The sequence below is a fragment of the Cervus canadensis genome, chromosome 12 (genome assembly GCF_019320065.1).
Source record: "Cervus canadensis isolate Bull #8, Minnesota chromosome 12, ASM1932006v1, whole genome shotgun sequence".
Classification (NCBI taxonomy): domain Eukaryota; kingdom Metazoa; phylum Chordata; class Mammalia; order Artiodactyla; family Cervidae; genus Cervus; species Cervus canadensis.
The window spans coordinates 65,552,999-65,577,544 of record NC_057397.1 but is presented as its reverse complement, the minus strand read 5'-3'; the positions used below and the strand labels follow the sequence as shown (position 1 = coordinate 65,577,544).

General features: G+C 38.6%; 1 protein-coding gene across 5 annotated transcripts; it reads left to right on the top strand.

The window, feature by feature from the left end:
* Nucleotides 1-2,068: 2,068 nt before the first annotated feature.
* Nucleotides 2,069-23,007, top strand: PLEKHF2 (pleckstrin homology and FYVE domain containing 2). 5 transcript variants are annotated; one of them, XR_006272322.1, is made up of 3 exons: nt 2,069-2,375; nt 3,153-3,228; nt 7,758-12,091. XR_006272322.1 is itself a non-coding variant. In XM_043483738.1 (3 exons), exon 3 carries the CDS (start codon nt 20,446-20,448, stop codon nt 21,193-21,195), a length of 750 nt encoding a protein of 249 aa, XP_043339673.1. In that variant the 5' UTR covers nt 2,076-2,375; nt 3,153-3,202; nt 20,432-20,445; the 3' UTR covers nt 21,196-23,007. The 5 variants fall into 5 exon arrangements, 4 of the variants coding, with proteins under 4 accessions (XP_043339673.1, XP_043339672.1, XP_043339670.1 ...); XM_043483738.1 differs by lacking the exon at nt 7,758-12,091 and adding an exon at nt 20,432-23,007 and having other exon boundaries at nt 2,076-2,375; nt 3,153-3,202; XM_043483737.1 differs by lacking the exon at nt 7,758-12,091 and adding an exon at nt 20,432-23,007 and having other exon boundaries at nt 2,076-2,375.
* The last annotated feature ends 1,539 nt before the right edge of the window (nt 23,008-24,546 follow it).

The window sequence follows — 24,546 nt, the reverse complement described above, 5'->3', positions numbered from 1 at the left end:
TTAATTCACTGATTCCCAAAATATTGATGTTCACTCTTGCCATCTCCTGCTTGACCACATCCAACTTACCTTGATTCATGGACCTAACATTCCAGGTTCCTATGCCATAGTGTTCTTTACAACATTGGACCTTACTTTCACCACCATACGAATTCACATCTGAGCGTCATTTCTGCTTTGGCCCAGCCTCTTCATTCTTTCTGGAGCTATTTCTCTGCTCTTCCCCAGTAGCATATTGGGCACATACCAATCTGGGGGCCTCATCTTCCTGTGTCATATCTTTTTGCCTTTTGATACTGTGTAGCTGGTGGCAAAGCCAAACTTTGATTAGTCCTTTTGGCTGCTAAGTCCATGCCTTTTGTTGTTGTTTACTCACAAAGTCATGTGACTTTTGCAACCCCATGGACTGTAGCCCACCAGACTTCCCTGTCCATGGAATTTCCCAGGCAAGAATACTGGAGTGGGTTGCCATTTCCTTCTCCCGGGAATCTTTCTGACTCAGGGATTAAACCCATGTCTCCTGTATTGACAGGCAGAGTCTACCACTTAGCCAGAAGGGAAGTCCCCATATTTATGGTAAGCTAAATAAGTATAATGGGAGGTGAGAGAGGGCAAACATTTTTACTAATAGGTGAGTGATCAAAAATGTTTCCTATCACTTTAGACTAGACCTTAGACAACTGATCAAACATAGCAATTCCTAACCTCAAAATTTAAAGGGATTTTGGGGGTAAGTCCATCCTTCTTTCCACTGACAGAGGCTGTTCTGTATGCAGAGGGGGAATGAGGTTAAATGAATTTGGGGTATGGTGATGGTTGAGATGAGAGTTCTAGGAACATTAGTACTTGTTTACAGACAACGACAGCTAACACTTGTAAAGGTTTCTGTGATGGTGATTTCCTGTTTTCCTATTTAAAAAATTCATCCTTTCCAGTTTTGTTCTAGTCACCAATTCTTTAAAAAAAAATTTGTTTCTGATATATTCAAACAGAAGAGGAGGGGAGGTGGAAGATCTGGAGAGGGCAGATCCCAGACCAAAAGAAAGCTGGTTGGAACCAAGACCTGCCTTATGTTCCCTAGGTGGGTGCTCTTTTATGTGTGTGGGTTCTGATGGCTCCGATTCAACAACAATCAAAGGTTAAAAAAAAAAAAGTTACTATTTCAAAGAAAAGAAAAAAAACCAAAATGAAGAAAACAATAAAAAAAAGAAAAATATAAAAGAAAAAGGTATTTTTTCAAAATCTTGATCAACGGGAAATATAAAATTTACTCAAATCTAATTTCTGCCTATTCACTTCTTGTTTGAAGTGAATAAGCAGTCTTCCCCCCCTCCCCCCCCCCGCCACCAGGCCCCCAGTTCTTGTGTACCTTAGGCATCTTTTACGTCTCCACGGACCCACCAGCGCACTTAGCTGTGGTATAAATGAAGGGCACGTTCGACCTTATATACTGTATACCCATCATCACTGTTTCCCAAGAGTGTGAAGCACGTTTGTGGTGTCACAGAAAATTTTGGGAAAGACCAGAATTCTAAGCCAGGGAATAAGGGCATCACTTAAAAGGCTGTGCGGAGTATGTGGGGTATGTGTTTCAAGCGGTAGGATTTTCAGGGCGAGCAAGTGGATGGAACACGTGAGGGGGCAGGAACGGCTGCGCTTCGGGGATGTAGCAAACAGATGTCTACCCGGACGCCTTGGGCATCTAAATCCAAAGCTTTCATTTCCCGGTTGCGGAAAGTTCCTGAATTCCCCGCAAAGGCCCGTTCGGGGTGACGAGAAAGGGGCCTAGTCATCCTTCCATTTTTATAGCGTCGTTAAGCACTTCACGAGGAGGTGAACCGTCCTTTCCGAGGGCTCGCCTGCGCCCCGCAGCCCAGGTAAAAGACGTCTCACGTGCAGCCAATCCGCGTCAGGGCGCGCGCCCTCGACTCCGAGCAGAGGAGCCAATCCCGAGCCCCAGCCGCCCAGGCGGGTGTGGCCTCCGCGCTGGCCCCGCCCCCTCGGGCCCGGCGCGCGGGACTGCCCGGGCGGGGCGAGGGAGCAGGCCAGAAAGGGCGGGGAGCGAGCGCTGGGGGTGTGCTCGCGCCCGCGCCCGCGCCCGGCGTGTGGGTGGCGGCGCGCTTCTGCGCGCGCGCGCAGGGGAGAGGCCAGCCCCGGCGGCCGTTGTGGGCTTCGACTGGAGGGGCGGGAGGGTCACCTGCGAGCGTCTGCAACGCCCGCCCGCCCGCCCGCGGCGTCCGGATCGCGCCGGCTGCGCGGGGCCGCTGGCAGCACACCCTCGAAGCTGGGGCGGGGAAGCAAGGAGGGTCCGTGCGCGGCGCCCGGGACGAGGAGAAGTCGGACCTTCGCCGCTGCGGCCGTCCGCGCCCGGCTGGGTAGGTGAAGCCCGGGCTTGGTCGTCGGGCGGCCCCCCGGCGGGCCGGGAGAAGAGAAGCGAAACTTTCCGGGCGCTTCCCCCCCGCGGTCCCCGGGCCGTCGGCGGCGCGGGGAGGTGTCGTCGTTTCGGGCGGCGGCGGCAGCGGCGGCGGTCGACGCCATGTTGGGGTCTGTGAGAAACGGGGCGCTCCCGGGCGGCTCCCCGCGCCCTGAGGGGGCCGCGGCCGTCCGCCGGAGGGCTCGCGGGCCGCAGGGAGGGCCGCGCGGGTGCTCGTCCGGCCCGCGGGGAGGAGGACCCCGCGATCCGGCGAGAAGTTGTGAGGGCGTGAAGATTTGGGTGTCCGTCGTGGCCACTGGCGTCTTGGGGTGCCAGCGTCTTTCTGTCCAGAAAGTTTGGAGGGTCTGGGCATCAGGGAACTTGTAACTTGAACAGCGTCTTTTTATGTGATTTGAGAACTTGAACAGTGTCTTTTTATGTGATTTGAGGCAAAAAAAAAAAAAAAAAAGGCACCGTACAATTTGCCCTGATAGAAGGGCTGGCTCTGACGCCTTACTTACTTGGAGTCTTTTAAAGTCGTATGCCAAAGTTTTTCTTTAAAATTTGTGTTTGATGCCGAGAGCTTGCTGTTCGTGCGGCTTGAATACCCCCTGTGCGCTCTTACTAAGTTGTAATAGTAACTTGCGAGTGTGCGGTGAAAAGAACGGGTAGTATGAAGGTTACAGATAACCAAGCCCGTCTCTGTAATTCATAGACTCAAGGTTTGTTGTTTTTTTAGTGCGTTACTGAAGAACTTCAGCGAGGAAAGCCAAGACCGATCACCAAAAGGCATGTGTTGTTCCCTTAAGAATAAGGTGAAGTGATCTTGACATTGTAAAGTTTTCCCCCTCGTTTGGTTCCTTAAGGGTGCATGCCTCCCGTGTTCTGAGTATTTACATTTTTCTGTACTCTGGTAGCTCATGGGGTCCTCGGGTTAATTCAGTATTAACGAAGGCTTCTGTTTTTAATCTCTTCGGTCCTCGCAGCGTTGGAGGTGAATGGTGTTAAGTTACTTATGTGGAAAGCACATGTAATCGCCTCAAAAAATAAAACTGGTGCCTTGACCAAGGCAGCAAAAAAGATTCAGCTTGAATCACCCAAGTAAATGGATGTCAATTACTAGTTTTAATAGAGGCATCTGGGCTTCCAAATTTATTAATTGTACTGAGAGCACTCTTAATCACAAAGAAGATAAATCCTTTAAAGTGTCTTGGAGAATTTCTCTTCTTAATCTGTAGGTAAAAATATAACTTCTGCTCAGGTTTGATTGCTAATATTCTTAGTTTTTGTTTTGCTTTTTTCATTGTCAGGTGATTGCCATTATACATATGTGTTTTTCTGGATGAAAAGTTACCTAAAATTGAGGTGATTTAACTGATGTCATAAATCTAGCGGACAAGTTGGTGTTTAACTGAGGTCTTATGACTGAAGCCTTCTCATTTTTCTTATCGTATACCTTTGCAGGATACTTAACTCATTCCCGTGGAGCAGTTTCTGTCCACTTTGTTTTCTCTGTCCTACCTGCTCTTTCTGATTTTAATTGAGTTCCTTAGTGAGTGCGTGTGTGTTTCCTAGGAATTTCCCTCATTTCCAAGGTTTTATATACTGAAATTTTTTCTCTTAAAAATACTCAACCTGTGCTCTTTAAAGCTTTTTTGCACAGTTCTCCTTATCCCACCCCCTTTTCTCCCCAAGAATAAGTCACTGATCTGTCCAGATGAATCCCAGTAAATATTACATTTTTCTGCCATGGCACTTCCTCAACAGCAAGCGTTACATGAGCTCTGACTTGCCTCTTCCTCCTCGGGGTGCTGAGAACATGATGCTCATGAAAGGTTTGAATGGATGAATACACATACACTTTTATAAATATACTTCATGAATTTCTTGTTAAATTGCACTTTCCAAGAGTGAAAGTAGTTAGACCTTTTCTAATTGCCTTTTTTTTTCTTTTTGAGATTTTATCTTTGTAACTCAACTAAATTTGGACTAGGGGTACAGAACTTGAATGTTTATGAAATTTCCAAGTAGATAATGTACTGAAGTATAATCAACAAAGAAGCAGCAGCAGTGGGTCAGCAAAAAAGATAGTAATCATACTTTTAAAGTGCAGCTGTGTTTAATGTTTGCACTGGATAGAAATAGTTAATGCCTTAAAAATTTGAAGATCATGTTTATACATTTAAGTTATTTGATGGAACACTCTCATTTCTCTTGTCACTTACTGTTTTGCTAGAATTGTCTTAGAATTTTGTTTCAGAACATCTTGCTTATTGGAAAACATAAAAATTGCATTTCTGTTGATAAATTTATTTTTGAAAACCAGCTTTGTACACCAGCTGTGTGTTTAATAACAAGGTGTATGTTGGCTTAAGGGAATAAAATGCACTCCGTAATACACTCTCATAGTGCTGTTTTAAATTGCAAACCCTCCCTAGGTGGTGGTCTGTAATTCTGTAATGAAATTATTGTAAAATTTGGGGTTAATTCCTTGTTCCCATAATTTTCTCTCCAGTCAACTTGTAAATCACAAACTTTGTGCTTTGCTTGGGGGTGGGAGGAGAGGGGGTCCTGGGAAGAGAACAGAAGGCATTCAAGTAATTGTTGTGAGTGCTAGAGAAAGCAAGTTACATGTAGGATGGATTGGAACAAAATCAAATCAAACCTCAATTCTAGCTGGGCTCCATTCTAGCTTGTGACTCTTGAATCTTGAACAGGTCACTTCATTTCTTTAACCTTCACTGAACTTATTTGTAAATTGACACAGAAACATTTGCCTCCCAGTGTTTACTAAGATGTTTGTGGAAGTGCTTGGTGCAGGATGTTCAATAGGTTAATCAGCAAATGAGCACAGTGGCAGTGAACAAAGTTTTAAAAGGGAAGGAACCTTTAGAAATACCTAGTTCAGTTCTCAACTTTGGCTGCTCATTAGAGTTCCCTGAGTAACTTCTTAAAAAATACTTGATTCCTGAACCCCACCCTTCAACAATTAATCACAATCACTGGCTTTGGAATCAAAGTATAGGTAGCTTTGCCAGTTTTTTTGTTTGTCTCTTTGTTTTAATGTGCAGTCAGGGTTGAGAACCATTCATTTAATTCAGTCTCTCATCTCCTTATTCTCTTCATTTTGTGGTTGAGTAAAGTGCAGAGAGAGGTTAAGTACCAGCCAAATTCCTGTCAGGTTAGAAAGAGTGAATTTGGAGGAAAGGGAAGTGCACAAAGATTAAAGTAATAGTTACCTTTACTTCAGGCCAGAAAGACCACATTCAGACCTACAGTTCACCAAGTTCAGTGACCTTCATCTCCACTTTACATTAATGACCTGCATGAATGACTGTGTTCTTTAACCTTGTCATCATTTAGACCTCAGGTCTTAAACTGTGACCAGAGATTGTCATTCAAGGGTCTGTCTTTGTATTTTCCATCCTATCCAGTGAACCAACTTTTTGTCCTTCTGGTCACCTGCAATCCTTCCCAGGCTGTTAGTTTTCTTCCCTTTTGCCAATCTTGAATTCTGTAGTTCATATACTGTGAACCCACTAGTACCACATAGTCCTTCTCTCCTTGACCTCATGTTACTGGTCAATTCTCAACTTGTAAATAACACCTTTTACTTTTTCTTTTCTCCCTGCCTAGCACCCCCGAAAGTGAAGTTGCTCAGTCATGCCCGACTTTTCGAGACCCCATGGACTGTGGCCTACCAGGCTCCTCCGTCCCTGGGATTCTCCAGGCAAGAGTACTGGAGTAGGTTGCCATAACCCACTCCAGTGTTCTTGGCCTGGAGAATCCCAGGGACGGAGGAGCCTGGTGGGCTGCCGTCTATGGGGTTGCACAGAGTCAGACACGACTGAAGTGATTTAGCAGCAGCAGCAGCAGCACCCCCGAAAAAAGCACATCTATCATGGCTGTTAAATATTTGTTTTCCAGCTGCCTGTGTGTTAGTTCATTTCTGATCTTTTTCATCCCAAAGTTGACTTATTTTCTTTATTGCCTTTTCACTCCTAACTCAGGTTGCTAAACCCAGTCTTGAAACACTTGACTCCTTAACAGATGACCTTGCTTCCTTCTGTGGATTTTGTGATGTGAATTTTCTGTTTTCTTCTTTGCATCAACTCTTTCATCTTTCTTTTTCTTTACATTTCCATTTAATTCTTTATACTTGTTTTGTTTAAACAGTAGTTGAAGGAAAAAAAAACTTGTATTCTTCTTCTGCATTGGCAGGTGGATTCTTTACCTACTGAGCGACCAGGGAAGCCCCTAATTATAATTTTGTGTTCATTATATTTTTCTATATATTCTTTATATTTTAATTTAAAACCGATTTCTTTGTTTATGAGAATATGTTCAATATAAAATAATTAGGCAGTGTCAAAATATTTCACCTTAGTATCAATACTTAGAGATAACCAGTACTGAATTTTTGGTGGGTGTTTTTCCAGACTTTAAAGAAAAAGATTTATATTGTATGTGCTGTTTAGAAGCTTTTATTTCATAAACTGCCTTATTTAGCAATTTTCCATGTTAAATATTAATCTGTGTTCTCTGAAGAGCTATTTAAAAATCCATTGTATGGATATGCCATAATTTTTTTTTGTTGAATGTTTAGGTTGTTGCTGACTGTTCAGCATTATAGACAAAGCTACAGTGAACGTCTTCATGTAAACAATTTTGTACACTGGTCTAATTATTTTTTGCATTTATTCTTGGAGGTAAAATTGTAGAAACTTTTTAAAGTGCTTACATTGCCAGAAATGGCATTTTGAAAAGCTGATCCAATATATACTCTGAAGGCTATGCATGCTCATTTTCTCCACATCTTAGGTGAATAATACATCATTTAAATTTTTATTTCATTGATTTGCACTTAGAGCCAATGTTTTTTTCCATTTACTGGTTGTTTTCATTTGTTCCCTGATAGCTCAGATGGTAAAGAATCTACCTGCAATGCGGGAGACCTGGGTTGAGTCCGAGTTGGGACGATCCCCTGGAAAAGGGAAAGACTACCCACTCCAGTATTCTGGCCTGGAGAATTCCATGTTCTGTATAGTCCATGGGGTCCCAAAGAGTTGGACACGACTAAGTGACTTTCACTTTCACTTCATTTGTTCCTTTGGAAATTGCCATTTGTATCTTACCCATTTTGGGGGGAAATATTTTCCTTTTATCTCATGATTTATGGGAGCCCTTTATATATTAAAAATGTGATCCTTTGCCACATTGTGCAACAGTTTTTCTTTAACTTTAATGCCCCTCCCACCAGTGTTGAAGTTTAATATGTTTATGTAGTAAAATGTTTTCTTTTATGATATTTGGCTTTTTAAAAAAATTTGTTTGGCTGCATCAGGTCTCAGCTGCGGCATGCAGGGAGCTTCGCTGCGGCGGTGCAGGCGCAGTAGTTACAGTGCCCAGGCTTTGTTGCTCCACCGCATGAGATATCTTAGTTTGGATTCTTAGCCACTGGACCGCCAGGCAAGTCCTGATATTTGGCTTTTTAAATGTTACATTTAGCCATTCCTTTCTAGGGCTAGAAATTTAGGTTCTGTTTATCGCTATTAGAGTTGATGCCACAGGGAAGAATTTGTTTTACAGCCCCCTACTACCACTCCCAAGAGTTTTATTTTTCAGGATAAACTTCTGTGGTTAAAAATTCCAGAATCAAAGAACTCTGCTCTCTGAAATATTACTATATCTTAACCTTTAGTCCTTGATTTTTTCCCACCACGTTTAGTGCGTATTGTGGCCTTTTGGCACAAGCTGATTTAGTCTCTGAGACTCGTGGGACGTGTGAAAGCGTGTTGAAAAGGTGCTTTGTGCTCTCTTGTCTCCTTCTCTTGCTTCTCTCCTGCTTTTTAAATTAGGCGTCCCCCGAAGGTTAGTCCTCTGCCCTCTCCTCTCATTCACGGCAACAACAGTCATCTCTTCACATCTCTTTATGTCCTGGAGCTTCCTGCTTTTCTTGGTGTTTCTGTTGTCTGATAGATGTTTGTATGATGGATACCCTGAAGGTACTTCAAGATAAGTATATCCCAGAATGATTTCTTCTCCCTCCTGGAACAAAGCTAGCATCTGACCTGCCCAATGGCTTATGCTTAAACCTTAAATGCTGTAAAACAAGTTATCTTACATTCAGTTTCAAACACATTCACTTGGTTGCTAAATCCTTTCTGCCTTACCTCAGTAATCTCTCTTATTTCTGGTGTCAAATTTGTGGCTTAGACTTGTTACCTCTCATTTAGAGAATGTTGTAATATACCCCTGCTTTTTTCTTTTTTTCCCTTCAGTATTGCTTCTTTGGTCGTCTCATCCTGTATTCTGCCTCTGCGTATTTATTAATATTCTCCTAGTTAAAAACCGTAGTCTTCCCATTGCCTGTATAGTAAAGCCTAAGCTAGTCAGTCTGATGCTTACTTTTCCTTTGTATTTTGGCTCTTCACTATCTTGCCAGATTTCTACTTTACTGCTATACTTTCCCCAGACCCTGCTTCTTCCAGCCTGGGCTCAGTTATTTCCTTATTTTATTTGAACACCATCATCATCTTTCTCTCTCCCTCTCCCCTAAATAGTTTGACTTTTGCTCTAAGGCCTAGCTTGAATTTCTAGTCATTTAAGAGTTTCTAAATATTCCCCCTGATCAAAGTTACTATACCATCAAAGCCAACCATAATCTTTGGCCTGAGGTTTCATCACTCTTTTTATTTTTTTAATTAAAAAAATTTTATGTTTTGGTTTTTCCTCTGCTCCTTTAGACTTTGAGTGCACAGATTTGAGGTAATCATATTCCTCAGTTCATAGCACATTGTATGCTACCAAACACTTTCTTATTTTGTTTCCTTCCTTATCAGTTTCTCCCATCATCCTCTTTCCTTTGGAAACATACCCTATGTGTAACAATGAATTACATATATCTGTGTATGTAAGCTTGGTGACTATCTTTCTTCACAAAAATTGGGAGTTTTGAGTACCTCTACCTTTGTACAAAGTGATCAGTAAATGTTTTTTTACTTGAAATTCATTGAAAATTACTGATTTTACTAGCTTCCATATTGCTTACACTAAGAACCCAGGGATTTAATTTCAGTTTTACTCTTCCACATCTAATTAGTTATGGCAGTCCTGAACCTTACCAGTTTTTCCTTTTCTTGTTGCAAACTTCAGACTCGCCTCAACTTTCCCCTTTTGTAATTTTTCAACTGGGTCCTGCTTTCAGTCTCTCCCTTCTAAAATCTTTTCATTGTTTCCACAGTTATCTTAGAAGAATCCAGATCAAATCAGGCCACTTATTCCTGAAGCTTTGAAAAGAACCCTCAGGAATCAACAAGATCTCTCACTTGTTTTTCTCCACTATTTTCCCACTAAATAACTTTTTCTGCTGAATAACTCTTATACTGCGTCTTCTGCAGCTGTACATGTAATTTTTTTTTTTCCGGGGGAGCGGGGGATACACTTTATTTTAAAAATTAGGAGTCCTCACAGTTCTTCAGATTTTAAAAGCAAGGTAGTGGAGTACATGTAACTTTTTTACAACACATTTTTACTTGTAGGGCTTTATGCTGTATCATTTTTTTGTCTTTTGAAGTTCAACTTTTTTTTTCACAGCCTGTTTCAAGTGTTCAACTGCTACATTCTTCCTTACCACTTTTTTAAAATTATAGTATTTATTTCATTGTGCTTTTTATTAAAACTTTTTGGAAACACGTCTTAATTCCCAGTGTCTGGTTCATTCTTTTTTTCCCTTTAACACAAAGCATAAAGTCTTGAATGTAATGAGATTGTAACTACTATTAGGGCTATAATGGGTACCAGCTTTATTTTTCAAATATTATACAATGATTTAACAGCTGTCAGCACTGTACAGCTGCCCCTGTACAAATACTTTCTGACATGATGCAGTTTTTTAATGTGAAATTTGTTGATGAAAATACGCATACATCATCATTTTTTATTTGCTAACTAAACAGCTGTGCTTTTTGGCAAGAGAAGAAATCATCTTTATATATTATCATGAGATTGAGACTTTAAAAACAGGATCTGCTATGCTCAACACTTAGAATTCATAATTAGATACCATAGTTAAATAGACCGGAACATTTGCTATAAATTTAAAATCTGTGGGCCTAGTGAAGCATTTGATGTGTGGGGTGTGGTTCCTGTTTTGTGTGAAAATTAGTACTATGAATGTCAAAAATGATGTCTTTGATTTTTATAAAACCCAAGATTGAGAAGTTGCTGCCACTTTTAACTGCTCAGTGCACATTGTTGGTATGTATATGCAAGCAATTTTGTAGGCGCTGTTGGGAATACAAAGTTGTAGGAAATGATGTTCTTTTTTTTCAGGAACCTCCAAATCTGTTGAAATTAAGCAGACATAGACATTTTTATAAAATTTAATAGAATTGTAAGTGCCATAAAATGGTACAGGTGAAGCACCACGTGGCAGTGAGGTTACTGAATTGACTGAATAGATTTCAGAGTAGCAGGTGGAGGGGAGGAAGCCCAGAGCATATCCTGGGAATATCCTGGTTTGGTTATAAGAGAACTTACAGAAAGAGGCAAAACTGAAAAGATAGGCAGGCTGGGGCTTGACTTAAGGGCTTTACATACTAGATTAAGGATTTTGGATTTGATTTAGTTGACCAGGGAACCTTTGGTTGTTGAATAGAGAGTTACCTGATCATAGCTGTAGTTAAAGAATATTAATGTTGTCTTCTGTGATGTGGTTTAAATGCAAGTTGAAGACTTGTTTTTGCTTGAGGTCGTATTCTTCCCCTCTCTAAAGACCTTTTTTTAAAAAAATTCATAATGTGACCCTTCTGGTTTTCTAAATTAATTTTAGAAAATCTTCAACTGTGGCTTAGTTGTTCTTTATATACCATAGTGAGTTTTTCTATCATGCCTAACCTATTTGAAACTGCCCTTACTGAGATGCTAAATTAGTCATAGCTTTACTTTTCACTTCCTGTTAGTGTTTGAATAATTATTTTGAGCATATTTAGTACTTATTACCATATATTTTAAGTTTCTTGTGTCTTCAGTGGCTTTCCCCAAATGCATGGTAAAGTCCGCATGAATGGAATATTTATTTCTGAAGGTAGCAAAGTATAATGGAAAAACATGCATTAAAAAAAAAATGGTGTCCTACTGGAAAGGAGAGGGAAAAACTTTGTCTTTTCTTATTGATGGAATAAGTACATTTTACTAAAATGCCAAATTTAATTTGCCACATGTTCAACTGTTTCTTGCTTTATTATCCTAGTATTTTATTGATCGTCTTACCTAGAATTCCCTGATTATTATTATACTTACTAAGTTATATAACTTTCGAAAGTAAAACCTTTTGCCCTTTTCTTAGGTGTTTAGAATAATTGTTCATTAGACTTAGGTGTATTAGGAGAGGGATAGTCTGCTGTAACACTTAGACATTTGCCCAAGGAGGATCTACCTCTGATAGTTGCTACTTTTTGAAAATATCTTTTTCCTCCCTGCTTTCCTATTTGTGTCTTCTTTTCCTTCTACATTTGCTGTAGTCTGAATTCAGCAGTAACACAGATTTAAAAATGTTGATTGATGTTAAGACACAGTCAAAAATTTGAAAATAATTTGTAGGCAAGTAAGACTTGTAGTGGGCTTCCCTGGTGGCTCAGTGGTAAAGAATCTGCCTGCCAGTGCAGGAGTTGTGGGTTCAATCCCTGGGTTGGGAAGTCTCCTGGGGAAGAAAATGGCAACCCACTCCAGTATTCTTGCTTGGGAGATCCTTTGGACAGAGAGCCTGGTGGGCTACAGTTCATAGGGTCGCAAAAGAGTTGGGCACGACGTAGCGACTAAAAACAAAAAACAGAAACAACAAAGCCTTGCATTAAAGCAGAAGTGTTATCTGTTAGCAGAGTTCATTATTTTAAAGACAGAAAGGGCTTTGCAGATTATTTTATTCAAGGTGGTGGCTGGTGTGGGTGGGTATAGAGCGGTTAGGTAGTTTGTATGAAATTTCTTATTTAGTGCCTGAGCTGAGATTAGAATCCAGGTCTTTTGGTTCATAGTTTATTGTTTTTTTCCGGTACAGTGCACAGTTGAATGAATACTCATTCTCACTGATATCAGATGTCTTGGATTCAAGTAAGAAATTAGATGATTTTTTGTTTTAAACTCACCCACAAGGATGAGATAAGAGGTATTGGTTTTCTGTAAGAAGAACTGGGCCATAGTATTCTGTGACAGTTGGACTCGCTTCTCAGTTGTAACCAGTATTCTTTTTAAGAGAGTTTTTGCCTCATCTAGTATTTCATTTTTAACAGGTGGTAGACACTCCACTGAGGAACATATTAACTTTAGAAACAAGGTTAGCAAAAGACTAGAGTGAAACTTGGACAATTCAAATACGGTTCTTGTCTACAAGAAAACTTTTTTTGAAACTTTGGATGGCTTAATTTTTAAAAATTGGTTTATAAAGCTGACTGTATAAAGGTTAAGAGGATTTCTTTGTTTTGTTTTCGGTATGCTTTTCCTGTTTTAAACTATGAATTAAGGCTGCCAGACACCATTTGCTGGAAAAGAAGACAGAGGAGGTCACATGGAGAACTGTTAGAGCGTGTGCTGTGCTGTGCTCAGTCGCGTCCTCTGTGCGACCCGGACTGCAGCCCGCCCGGCTCCTCCGTCCATGGGATTCTCAGGCCAGGGTACTGGAGGGGTTAGAATGGAGGGTTCCCCGAAGTGGCTGGATGTGGGAAGAAACTAACAGAAATATTAGTACTTTTCTTATAATGAATTAGAAAATACAGTGTGGAAAAGAGATTAGATTCAAAATAGCAACAAAAGTATGAAGTACCTGGGAATCTATGTAAGTAACATAATAATCCTGTGATAGGAAACCTACAGAATTTCTGGGCCCATTAACCCAAGATTTAAAATCTTGGGAAGAGATAGTATCAACCTGTTAGGAACATTTTAAATTATAAATTAACATCTGACTATGACAAGTTAATTTATGACTATAATATGAATTCATCAAAATTTCAGTGGATTTGGTCTGTTTATTTTTTTTTCATTTATTTATTGTAATTTAACATGGCTCTAAACCTTAGCTGCACAGTAGAATTACCTGGGGAATTTTAAAGGATATCAGTGTAGGCCATACCCCACATACCTCAGACTAATAAAATCAGAACATCTTGGGGAGAGATCTAGATAACCATGATTCTTAACCTTTTATATTTATCATCAGTCTATTGGTTTCAATTTTGGTTTTTGAATTTCTGTTTTAATCAGTTGTAATTATTTGTAGTGATTAATATTTATATGTTTTATTATTTCTTAGAGATTTTCAAAACAAAAAGGAAATTTTACTTACTAAATAACATGGCTTGTGATTACCATATGGGCTTATTAGACATGTATAAATCTAAGATACAGTACAGGATTTTAGTGATCTTATTTTCCCTATATCATGAAGCATTTTACTATTAGGAATTATTAACACCCCCCCCCCAAAAAAAAAGAACATAGAAGTAATTGCCTAGAAGGATGATACAGTGATAAAATATATCACCACCATTGCACCATTTTTCAGTTTTTTTATTACATTAACCAAAGTATTGCATCATTTTTCAAAAAGATACAAGAGCAGTTTGGAGATATCCTTCTTGGTCTTTTCTGTTTATTTTAAGCTTTCATTTAACATTTGCGAATATAGATTTTTTCATTTTACATGTTCCATATAATGACAATAAAAGGACAAAACCATACATTTCAGAGTGATTAGACAAGTCAGAAGATAAGTGGAAAGAAAAGGCTACACTTAGACTTGATGATAAAGCATTATTAGTGAAATCTCAGACTGCAAGTCTTCAACTGATGATTTTCTTGACGATTTCTCAGACTCAGAATTAATTAGTAAACAATACTCCTAAAAGCAAATGGAAATGTTGTAGATTCATGCTTGATAACTTATGAGCAGTTAGTTGCGTTTAAAGGATACATCTTTTATCCTTTGCAAACATACAGATTGTTTTGCTTCTGTATGCATTCAATAACAGAAACATGTAATAAGAAATTTGCTGTGTTTAAATTTTTATAAAGATTGTTCTTAAAGTAATTTTTTTTACTATCCCTTTATTTGTATTGCTGTAAGTTAGTTGTAAAATGACAATATATTAAAAATAAATAAAAAGACTATTTTGGACCCAGATGGTACATTGAGATGACTATTCTTTCTAGTATTCTATAGATTAGAGCTCCCCTGTGGTTTCAGGCAGCTAAGTTGGGAACCACTGTTCTGAGTAGATGTCATCTGGATGAATAATCAGAGGAGATCAGCTAAAACATGTAAAATGTTAAGTAATGGGAAATACTCTAGGCTAGTTTTACCAGGTGCATGTTACTGACAAAAGAATTAAAAACAGAGTAAAGGATTAGACCAGACAGCCCAGAAGTAGTGTTATAATACTGTATAAAAATTTAATATGATAGAATATCATAAATCAGTAGATTGGATTATTAATAGCAATAAATAATAGCTACCACTTGTTGACTACTTGCTTTGAACATTATTTATGCATTATCTCCTTTAATCCTCTCCTGATGCAGCTATTATTATTTCCATTTATATGTGTGGAAACCGGAGGTCACACAGTATTTGGTGATTCTGGAGCAGTTAGCATCTTTAGAATGTGAATATTTTAAAGAAAAAAGGGTTTCTTACCTATGCCAGAATAAATTTCAGGTGTATAAAAGCATTAAATGTAAAATTCATGTCATAAAACAGAATACTAAATGGGAACATCTGATACCTGGATAAGAAAAGTTTAGGAGTCATGGGAAAGTCACAAAGGAAAATGTAAGTATAACTACTTAAGAAAAACTCCCTCTATGTCAAACACCATAAACAAAATTGCAGAATAATATACTAGGAAAAGCACTGAGATAAATGGGTTAATAGCCTTTATGTATAATATACAGGTTAATAATCTAAATATATGAACATAGGAATACAGATTAGTAAACATATTAGAAAATGGCCAGTCTCACTAGGTTGCTATAAAATAAAACATTCAATTAAATTGAAAGTACTCTTCTTTCTTGTTGTAGGACCTTTGTTCATAGTATTAGTTCCTTTGTAAAGCTGACTCCTCATCCTTTAAGACCCAGTGTGTAGCACCACCTCAGTGAAGTCTTTGAATTATTCAATAAATGAGTTTTTTCCCTATATCTTGGCACACTGCTGATTTCCTTCATTGCATTTGACCTTTTAGAATCACCCGTTCATTTACTTACTTACTGTCTTTCTTCTCCACTAGACTGTGAGCTCTGAGAGGAAAAGGATAATATCCGGCATTTAGAAAATATTCAGTAAACAGTTTTTGAATGGATAAACATAATAAATAGAAGTAAGAGAAATGAATAAAAAATCTACATTTAAAAATATCTACCCTGCTGAAATTTTTAAAGGAAAATGTTCTGTGTGAGACCAGATGGGTTGGGTCATCGTGCCACTTGGTAAATTGGTATTGCCTTTCAGAATGGAAATTCTGTAAAAGGTAGCCTGTGCTTTGAACATTGGTGCCTTTTGACCCAGTAATTTTACTTCTTGGAATCTATCCTAAAGAAGTCTTCTGTGCCAGAAGATTTATTCTTCCCAGCTCTTACTATATTCACTGGTATTCCTGCCTAAGAAAAGTAGACAAAAGTTCAGTTGGGCCACATTTTATATTAATAGTTGTCTTCTTTTCCTGCAGACATGCAAGGGGCTCACTCTTTGGCTAGCTTCAGTATCCTTGTATTCTGATACTCTCACAAAACTCTTTGAGAGTTCTTACTGTTTGGGGCACCTCAGGTGGTAGACTTGAATTTGGACTCTGGGAGAAGGTAGAGGTCCTATTTCAGCCTAGGCCAAAGGCTAGTGCCTTATAAATCCAGTTTATTGAGAACCTGCCTTGGGGTATCTAGCAGTTATCCAGCGAAAGGTAGTATTTTGATTTCCCGTTTGCTAGTCTTCTATCCTTAGTCCCTCCCTGTGGTGCCCAGCCAACCTTCTCTTCTGTGTATGTATATTCTTGGGTTTTCAAGCTCAGTGCTTCCCCTTTTCTTGTCAGAAAATATTTCAGGACTGACAGGGATAAGGGAAGGGAGGCCAAAGGTCTTAAGTTCTTTGTGCTCATTGTTTTTCAAATGTATTAATAGGTCACAGTCCATTACCGAAGTCAATCAAATGGGCTTCAGCTGTCATTAAAATAAATGAAGATGCTAGAATACATTTGGAGAAGGCAATGGCAACCCATTCCAGTACTCTTGCCTGGAAAATCCCATGGACGGAGGAGTCTGGGGGGCTGCAGTCCATGGGGTCGCAGAGTCAGACATGACTGAGCGACTTCACTTTCACGCACTGGAGAAGGAAATAGCAACCCACTCCATATTGCCTGGAGAATCCTAGGGACAGCGGAGCCTGGTGGGCTGCCGTCTATGGGGTTGCACTGAGTCAGACACGACTGAAGCGACTTAGCAGCAGCAGCAGAATACATGATACATAGTTGAATTATATATGTTTGTAACACTGCAATATGAAATACATTTCATATCAGTGTCACTGTCAAACTTTGAAAGCTATTTGTTCTAGCCAAGTAACAGTTAATGCCCTAAACTGTACTTTTGTTGCATAATTCTTAAACAGGGAGAAAGATTTATGAACAGAGATTCAGGCTTCATACATTGCAAAATCAGAAGACTGGCCAAATAAATAATGATGACCTCTCCTTTCTCAAATTAGTATTCTTTTATCCTCAGTATATTTAGGGTTTACTGTGAGAGTCCAGAGGCTAGCAGTAGCTTTCTTAGTTCTTGTAGAGTCAGTGGAGCCTTAAGGAATAGTTAGTGTGCCGTAATATATTGGCTACAGCATGGAGGAATCAGCTTTGAGCCCCAGTTCTGTGACAGCTATGAGCATGGTACTTAACTCCTTTATGTCCATTTGCTCATCTGTAAAATGGAGCTAATAGTGCATCTTATATCATAAAGTTGATCTGGGTAGGAAGTATAGTAATGCATGTGCAGTGCTCAGCTCTTGCTTGAGCTCCCAGTGAGTAGTTATTCCAGACTGTTTGCCTGAATCTCTTCATGCCTTAGATTCTCCTTCAGCTCACATTTCAGCTAATATTACTAGATGCTTCTTTGGGAGAGAAAAACTTCTCTAGTTATTTCACAGGAGTTTGAGACAGTTAAAACAGTAAAATAATAAGTGTGAAAACCACTGCACAGATTTTCTTGATTTTTGTTTTTTCTTTTCCTGTTTTCCTGTTTACCTCCTCCCCAACTAGGAGGTAAGCTTTGAAGAGTGGGGACCTTGCCTGTGTTATTTAGATTTTTTTTTTCCTGTACCTAAGTGCCTAACAAACACGTTGAGTGTTTGACTATAATGTAAATATGAAAAATTATCCATAATTGTACTTGCCAGAGCTAAATAACCATTGTGGATATTATAATATATAGTTTTCTAATTTTATACATTTAACTAGTGTCTGTGATTATGCGCTTATATCATATTTCATTGACTGTAAACATGAACAGGTTTTACTATATTTTGTGTCTTTAAAATTGGGATGTCTTATAATCAAAAGTGTACCATGATTTAATTGGCAACATTTTTCATTCTCAATAGCACATAAAATGAGACTGTTACCTTAAAAATCAACAGGATCTTAGATTTGATGAAATTTGGTATATATTTGAAACAAAAATGAGACCATTATGTTCAATTTTCCCCACCTGAATATCTTGAACATTTTCCCATATCACTGTATTTAGATCTGTCACATTCTTAACAGATATTTAGCATATTTGTTCAGCCAATTCCTTTTTTTAAACATTTGGAGCTTTTCCTTTTTTTTTTTCCTGTTACAGTGCTGTATTGAAAATCGCTGTACATATCTTTATGCACTTAAGTCAGTTTTCTTTTAAGCACCTGGATCTACAGGTACACATATTTTCTGTAGTGTATGAGGGTAACTGTTTCCCTATATCCTTAATAGTATTACTTCCTAAGAAATTTTAAAAATTTTGTTAATCTGCTGAATGAAAAAATATCCTAATGTTTTATTTGCTTATTTAATTATAAATGGAATTGAGCCTCTTTGTATGTTTACTGTTTTTTATTTCCTCTTCTGTGATGCACTTGTGTGTAAGACAGTAGACTTTTAACTGGCTGGCAGATTTGCCCTAATTAGAAAGAGAGGCCATCACAGTTTGGAGCCATGCATTGTCATTAATTCTTGGGAATAACTTTCAGGGCAGAGTCCACCCTTGTGGAAGGCAAGAAGGCTTTATAAGGACCCAAAATTGGGGGAAAAATTAGATCTAGTGCTTAAATCTATGCTCATTTAAAATTAGATTAATGTGGGTTTTGCATATTGCTAAGATGTTCTTGTCAACATTTTTAAGCACTTTTGCTGTGCCAGAAGACGTGAGTTTCAAAGGTAGATATCAGATGGTTTGTGCCTTTTAGTTTCCATTGCAGCCTATGGAGAAGACAAATTTCAGTCCTTCCACAAGAGTAAGTCCAGAAGGTACAGAGAATATGAAGAGCACAGAGGAAGGTGTTTAGTCTAACTGAGTTTAAGGAAGGCTTCCTGGAGTAGGCATGATAACCTAAACTGAGTTTTGAAGGATACGCTGTGAAGAAAGCTGAGCGCCGAAGAATTGATGCTTTTGGACTGTGGTGTTGGAGAAGACTCTTGAAAGTCCCTTGGACTTGAAGGAGATCCAACCAGTCCATCCTAAAGGAGATCAGTTCTGGGTGTTCATTGGAAGGACTGATGCTGAAGCTGAAACTCCAATACTTTGACCACCTCATGCAAAGAGTTGACTCGCTGGAAAAGACCCTGATGCTGGGAGGGATTGGGGGCAGGAGGAGAAGGGGACGACAGAGGATGAGATGGCTGGATGGCATCACCGACTCGATGGGCATGAATTTGAGTAAACTCCGGGAGTTGGTGATGGACAGGGAGGCCTGGCGTGCTGTGATTCATAGGGTCGCAAAGAGTCGGACATGACTCAGTGACTGAACTGAACTGAAGAGTTAGCTGGGGGTGAAGTGAAGTGAAGTCGCTCAGTTGTGTCCGACTCTTTGCGACCCCATGGACTGTAGCCTACCAGGATCCTCCATCCATGGGATTTTCCAGGCAAGAATACTGGAGTGGGTTGCCATTTCCTTCTCCAGGGGATCTTCCCGACCCAGGGATCGAACCCAGGTCTCCTGCATTGTAGGCAGATGCTTTACCATCTGAGCTACCAGGGAAGTGAATAGTAAAGGATGCAGCAGCATGAAAGATGATCTGTGTAGTTGAAGTGACTGCCAGTGATAGGGTTTTCTTAGAACATAGGATTTGAGGTAAAGAGTGACTTAGGATGAGTCTGGGAAGATAAGCAAGAACCAGATAATGAAGGGCTTTATGCCATCCTAAAGATTCTGCATTTTATAGGTTAAGGGGAGTAATTTTGAGTAATGGCATGATCAGATTTGCTTTTGTGAAATTATTGCCTGAAGATTGATTTAAGGGGCAAGACCGCAGGCAGTGAGATGTGTTGGGAAACCATTCTGGTAATCAGGTGAGAGAACTGAGGCTATAGCTCAGTGGTAAGAGTTTACTGGAAAAATTAGTCATTTTTCTTAGTTTATATTAATATAATATTTGACCCTCTTGTTTAATACCTCTGAGATTAAATTTTATGGACCTGATGACTTATATTAATTTTCTAATTGTTGTTTTATGTCTGTAGGAAGTTTATTCTTTCATAAATACCTTAACTAGTCTGGTACATACGTTGAGGTGGTGAATAGTGTTTTTGATGATTATAAAAATCGAGAGATGTTAGCTCTTTTGGTGTGCTTAGTGATTATTTTAGAAACAATTGGAGAACTTTGCTTTGGGGTAAAAGTATGATTTGTTAGATTAAATTTAGATGATGTCATTTTTTAAAACTTACATGAATTTATAATTTGTATGTGCTAATTTAATTTCTCTCTCTCTCTCTTTTAAGGCTATTAGCAAAAGATGGTGGATCGCTTGGCAAATAGTGAAGCAAATACTAGACGTATAAATATAGTAGAAAACTGTTTTGGAGCAGCTGGCCAACCCTTAACTATACCTGGACGTGTTCTTATTGGCGAAGGCGTATTGACTAAGTTGTGCAGGAAAAAGCCCAAAGCAAGGCAGTTTTTCTTATTTAATGATATTCTTGTATATGGCAATATTGTCATCCAGAAGAAAAAATATAACAAACAACATATTATTCCCCTGGAAAATGTCACAATTGATTCCATCAAAGATGAGGGAGACTTGAGGAATGGATGGCTGATCAAGACACCAACGAAATCATTTGCAGTTTATGCTGCCACTGCCACTGAGAAGTCAGAATGGATGAATCATATAAATAAATGTGTCACTGATTTACTCTCCAAAAGTGGGAAGACACCCAGTAATGAACATGCTGCCGTCTGGGTTCCTGACTCTGAGGCAACTGTATGTATGCGTTGTCAGAAAGCAAAATTCACACCTGTTAATCGTCGTCACCATTGCCGCAAATGTGGTTTTGTTGTCTGTGGGCCCTGCTCTGAAAAGAGATTTCTTCTTCCCAGCCAGTCCTCTAAGCCTGTGCGGATTTGTGACTTCTGCTATGACCTGCTTTCTACTGGGGACATGGCCACGTGCCAGCCTGCTAGATCAGACTCTTACAGTCAGTCACTGAAGCCGCCTTTAAATGACGTATCTGATGATGATGATGATGATGATAGCAGTGACTAAGGGCATATTTTGAAATATTTAATCGGGTGTGACTGTCTGAGAAATCAGCTCTGGGGGAATGTAAAATTCTGAGCTTTCTCTCCATTTTGCTCTTGCCATGAATTTGCCTGAGAAATTTTCAACCTATGTGCCTCAGTATACTCTATAGAAAATAGGTCCTGTTATCATCCCCCTCCCCCCACAACCTCTCCTTACCTCCCCCAGCTCCCTGTTCTTCTACAGGGATAGGCTATTGCAAATATATCAGACAAATGTTTGGTTTCTTGTTTTAATTCTAGACTACTTTCTTGGATGGTTGGGAAGAGATGTTTAACATATCATGTGCTGCATTGTTGTTTATTATATGTTCTGTTATATGGAAAAACTAAAAGCAAAGAATGATGGAGAAAGGAGTAAGATGTGGTTAGTGAATTATGTTATTAGCTTTTTTCTAACCATCCTATCTAAAGGTTAAGATACCAGTAACAGAAATACATGTTTTGGAAATACTTTGACTTTTTCATATACCAGGTGGTGCCTTATCATAGTAGCACTGTTGCATGAAATAAGCCCCTACCTTCTCACTTTTTAGTTTTGTTTTAAAAGTACACTGGTGCTTTCTGAGGTGATAAAATGAATGTTATAGATGGGTGTAATTAGGAAATGCTTCTCATTTGACACCTACAAGTAACTAAATTTTGAGGTCCTTCATTCTGTATGAATATTTTTTCATAAAATATTATTGTTATTATATTTTTACTTTCTATAGGTACCAAATTATAATTGCCATTCTTAGGAGTTTGGTTTGAAATTTACCAAGGGCAAATGGTCATTGCATTATTTCCACTGACACATTTTTAGGTATAAATTCATCTGCTTTAACATTATTTCAAAAATGAAAAATCTTATACAATTTCTTGAAATATAAACAATTTCTTTAAAAAAATCTCACGCTAGAGCACAGATAATAGTTAAAGATTTGGAAGAAATAATGTAGGAGGATGGTCAGCACAGACCGGTTAAGTTTGATAGACTTCATATCTGTGGAAGTATTTTCTATTTCAGTGTGAAACTATCTCGAATTTACAAATATAGTGTTATATTTTATAAAATTTTGTAAAGTCCCAAATAATATTTCTATTTTTGTAAAACAATGGTATGTTTTAATATGTTTCTGAAATCATTTTGCAATCTATGGAAATAGAGTAGCAGTTGATCTTTCTAAATTGTGAACTTTATTGAGTCCATCTAGATTGCTTTTGAGAAGGGATAATTTTTCACTCTTTGCTTTTGAGGCAGCCATTAGGTTGAAAGTATATTTATCATATAAAACTTGATGCGTTTTGCACTACTCTCTCCATTTGTATGCTGCAAATAGTCTTTCAAATATGAAAAATCAGCCTGAAGTTTGTTTTAAATTCTAAATTCATTTTGTTTTAAAATCTTTAAATCTGGATGTATGGGAAATGTCATGAGAGGTTTGATTTAATAATTTGTGACAGAGGATTCTTTGGTTTGGTTAAGGCGCTAACTTAACTTTTAAATTGTGAAAGCACCTGAGATAGGTCTCCCTGTAGGAAATGTGAAAGAAAGGCACAGCAGGTATTTTGTTTGTTTTAATATCATATGGACTTTTGTTTCTAAGCAATATTTACACATAATCAATAAACATATCTGAAAAGAACCATAAAACCTGGCATGTGCTAATGGAGACTTGGTGGTACATGGGAACCTAGGAAATCCAAGAACCAAGGGGAAATGTTCTGAGATAACATTTATGTTGTCAACCTCTATTGACTCTGTTTTTACAATAAAAAGTATTTTACAACTTTATCTTCTGTTCTGTGCATGTTGTAACTTGAAGTTTTTTTTATCCCTTGCTAAGGTTAATGGAGATGTTATGCATGTTTTACCTCATTTCAAGAGCTGTGAGTGTCTTCTGTGTCAGCGGTCTCCAACCTCCGGGATCTAATACCTGATGATCTAAGGTGCAGATGATGTAATAACAATAGAAATAAAGTGCACAGTCAGTGTAATACTTTTGAATCATACAGAAACCATGTCCCCACCCCCACCCTGTACCCTGATCTGTGGAAAAATTGTCTTCCACAACCCCACTCCATCCCTGGTGCCGAAAAGCTTGGGGACTGCTGTTCTGTGTTTCAGGCATTATTCTAGGCTCTAGGAGTAAAGCAGTGAGCAGAAATTGCCTCCTTTTCATGGAATTTACCTGCCAATAGAATCCAGACTGTTTTCTTCCAGGTTTTTTTCTGTGATTTTTTTTTTTTTTTGGAACTTAAAAATTTTACTTATAAACCTGGAATCATTTTGGTCCCAATTTCTCATCCTGTACTCTAATGAAAGTTACTTGGACTGTACTGGATCCCCAGTACATTAATGAAATTGATAACTACTGGCATAAAGGAAACAAAATCCCATAGATGCCAAAGATAAATGTTAAATTGCATACACCTTAATACAGGAGTTCATACCTTTGGTTCAAGTACATAAAATGGCCAGTTTTGTACAAAGTCAAATGTTTATATATGTCTTTTATGCTGAAATTCTTAAATGGGTAGTTTTAACTATACCATTATGATTCCTGAAAGATTCCAGTAGTGAGCTGTAATCTTCTTTCTCTTGGATATGCTAATTTGTTCTCAAATATATGTTTCTGCATTATACAGTAAAGTATTAGTTATCTACAAATCCACTTGATTGCTGTACATTGTTGAAGATAAATAAAATTGAATAGTAAAGACTAGGATGAAAATACATGAAATTGTGTTTATTGATAGTGACTTTAAAGTTTTTATTTAAAAGTTAAATTACTTTAGATTCATTCAACATTTATTAAATGTTAAATGAATACCACTGAGATATGAGCTAAATCAAATCCTTTATGATTATACAGTGGAGGTGATGAATAGATTCAAGGGATTAGATCTGGTAGAGTGCCTGAAGCACTCTGGATGAAAGTTCGTAACATTGTACAGGAGGCAGTGGCCAAAACCATCTCCAAAAAAAAAAAAAAAGGCTGAGGAAAGGAGAGACGAGAAAGGTAACACCCAACTGAATGCAGAATTCCAGAAAATAGCAAGGAGAGGTAAGAAGGTCTTAAGTGAACAATGCAAAGAAATAGAGGAAAAATAATAGAATGGGAAAGACTAGATATCTCTTTAAGAGAACTGGAGATATCAAGGGAACATTTCATGCAAAGATGGGCACAATGAAAGACAAAACCAGCAAGGATCTAATAGAAGCAGAAGAGATTAAGAAGAGGTGCCTAGAGAGCACAAAACTACACAAAAAAGGTCTTAATGACCTGGGTAACCACGAAGGTGTGGAGAGCCAAACATCCTGGAGTATGAA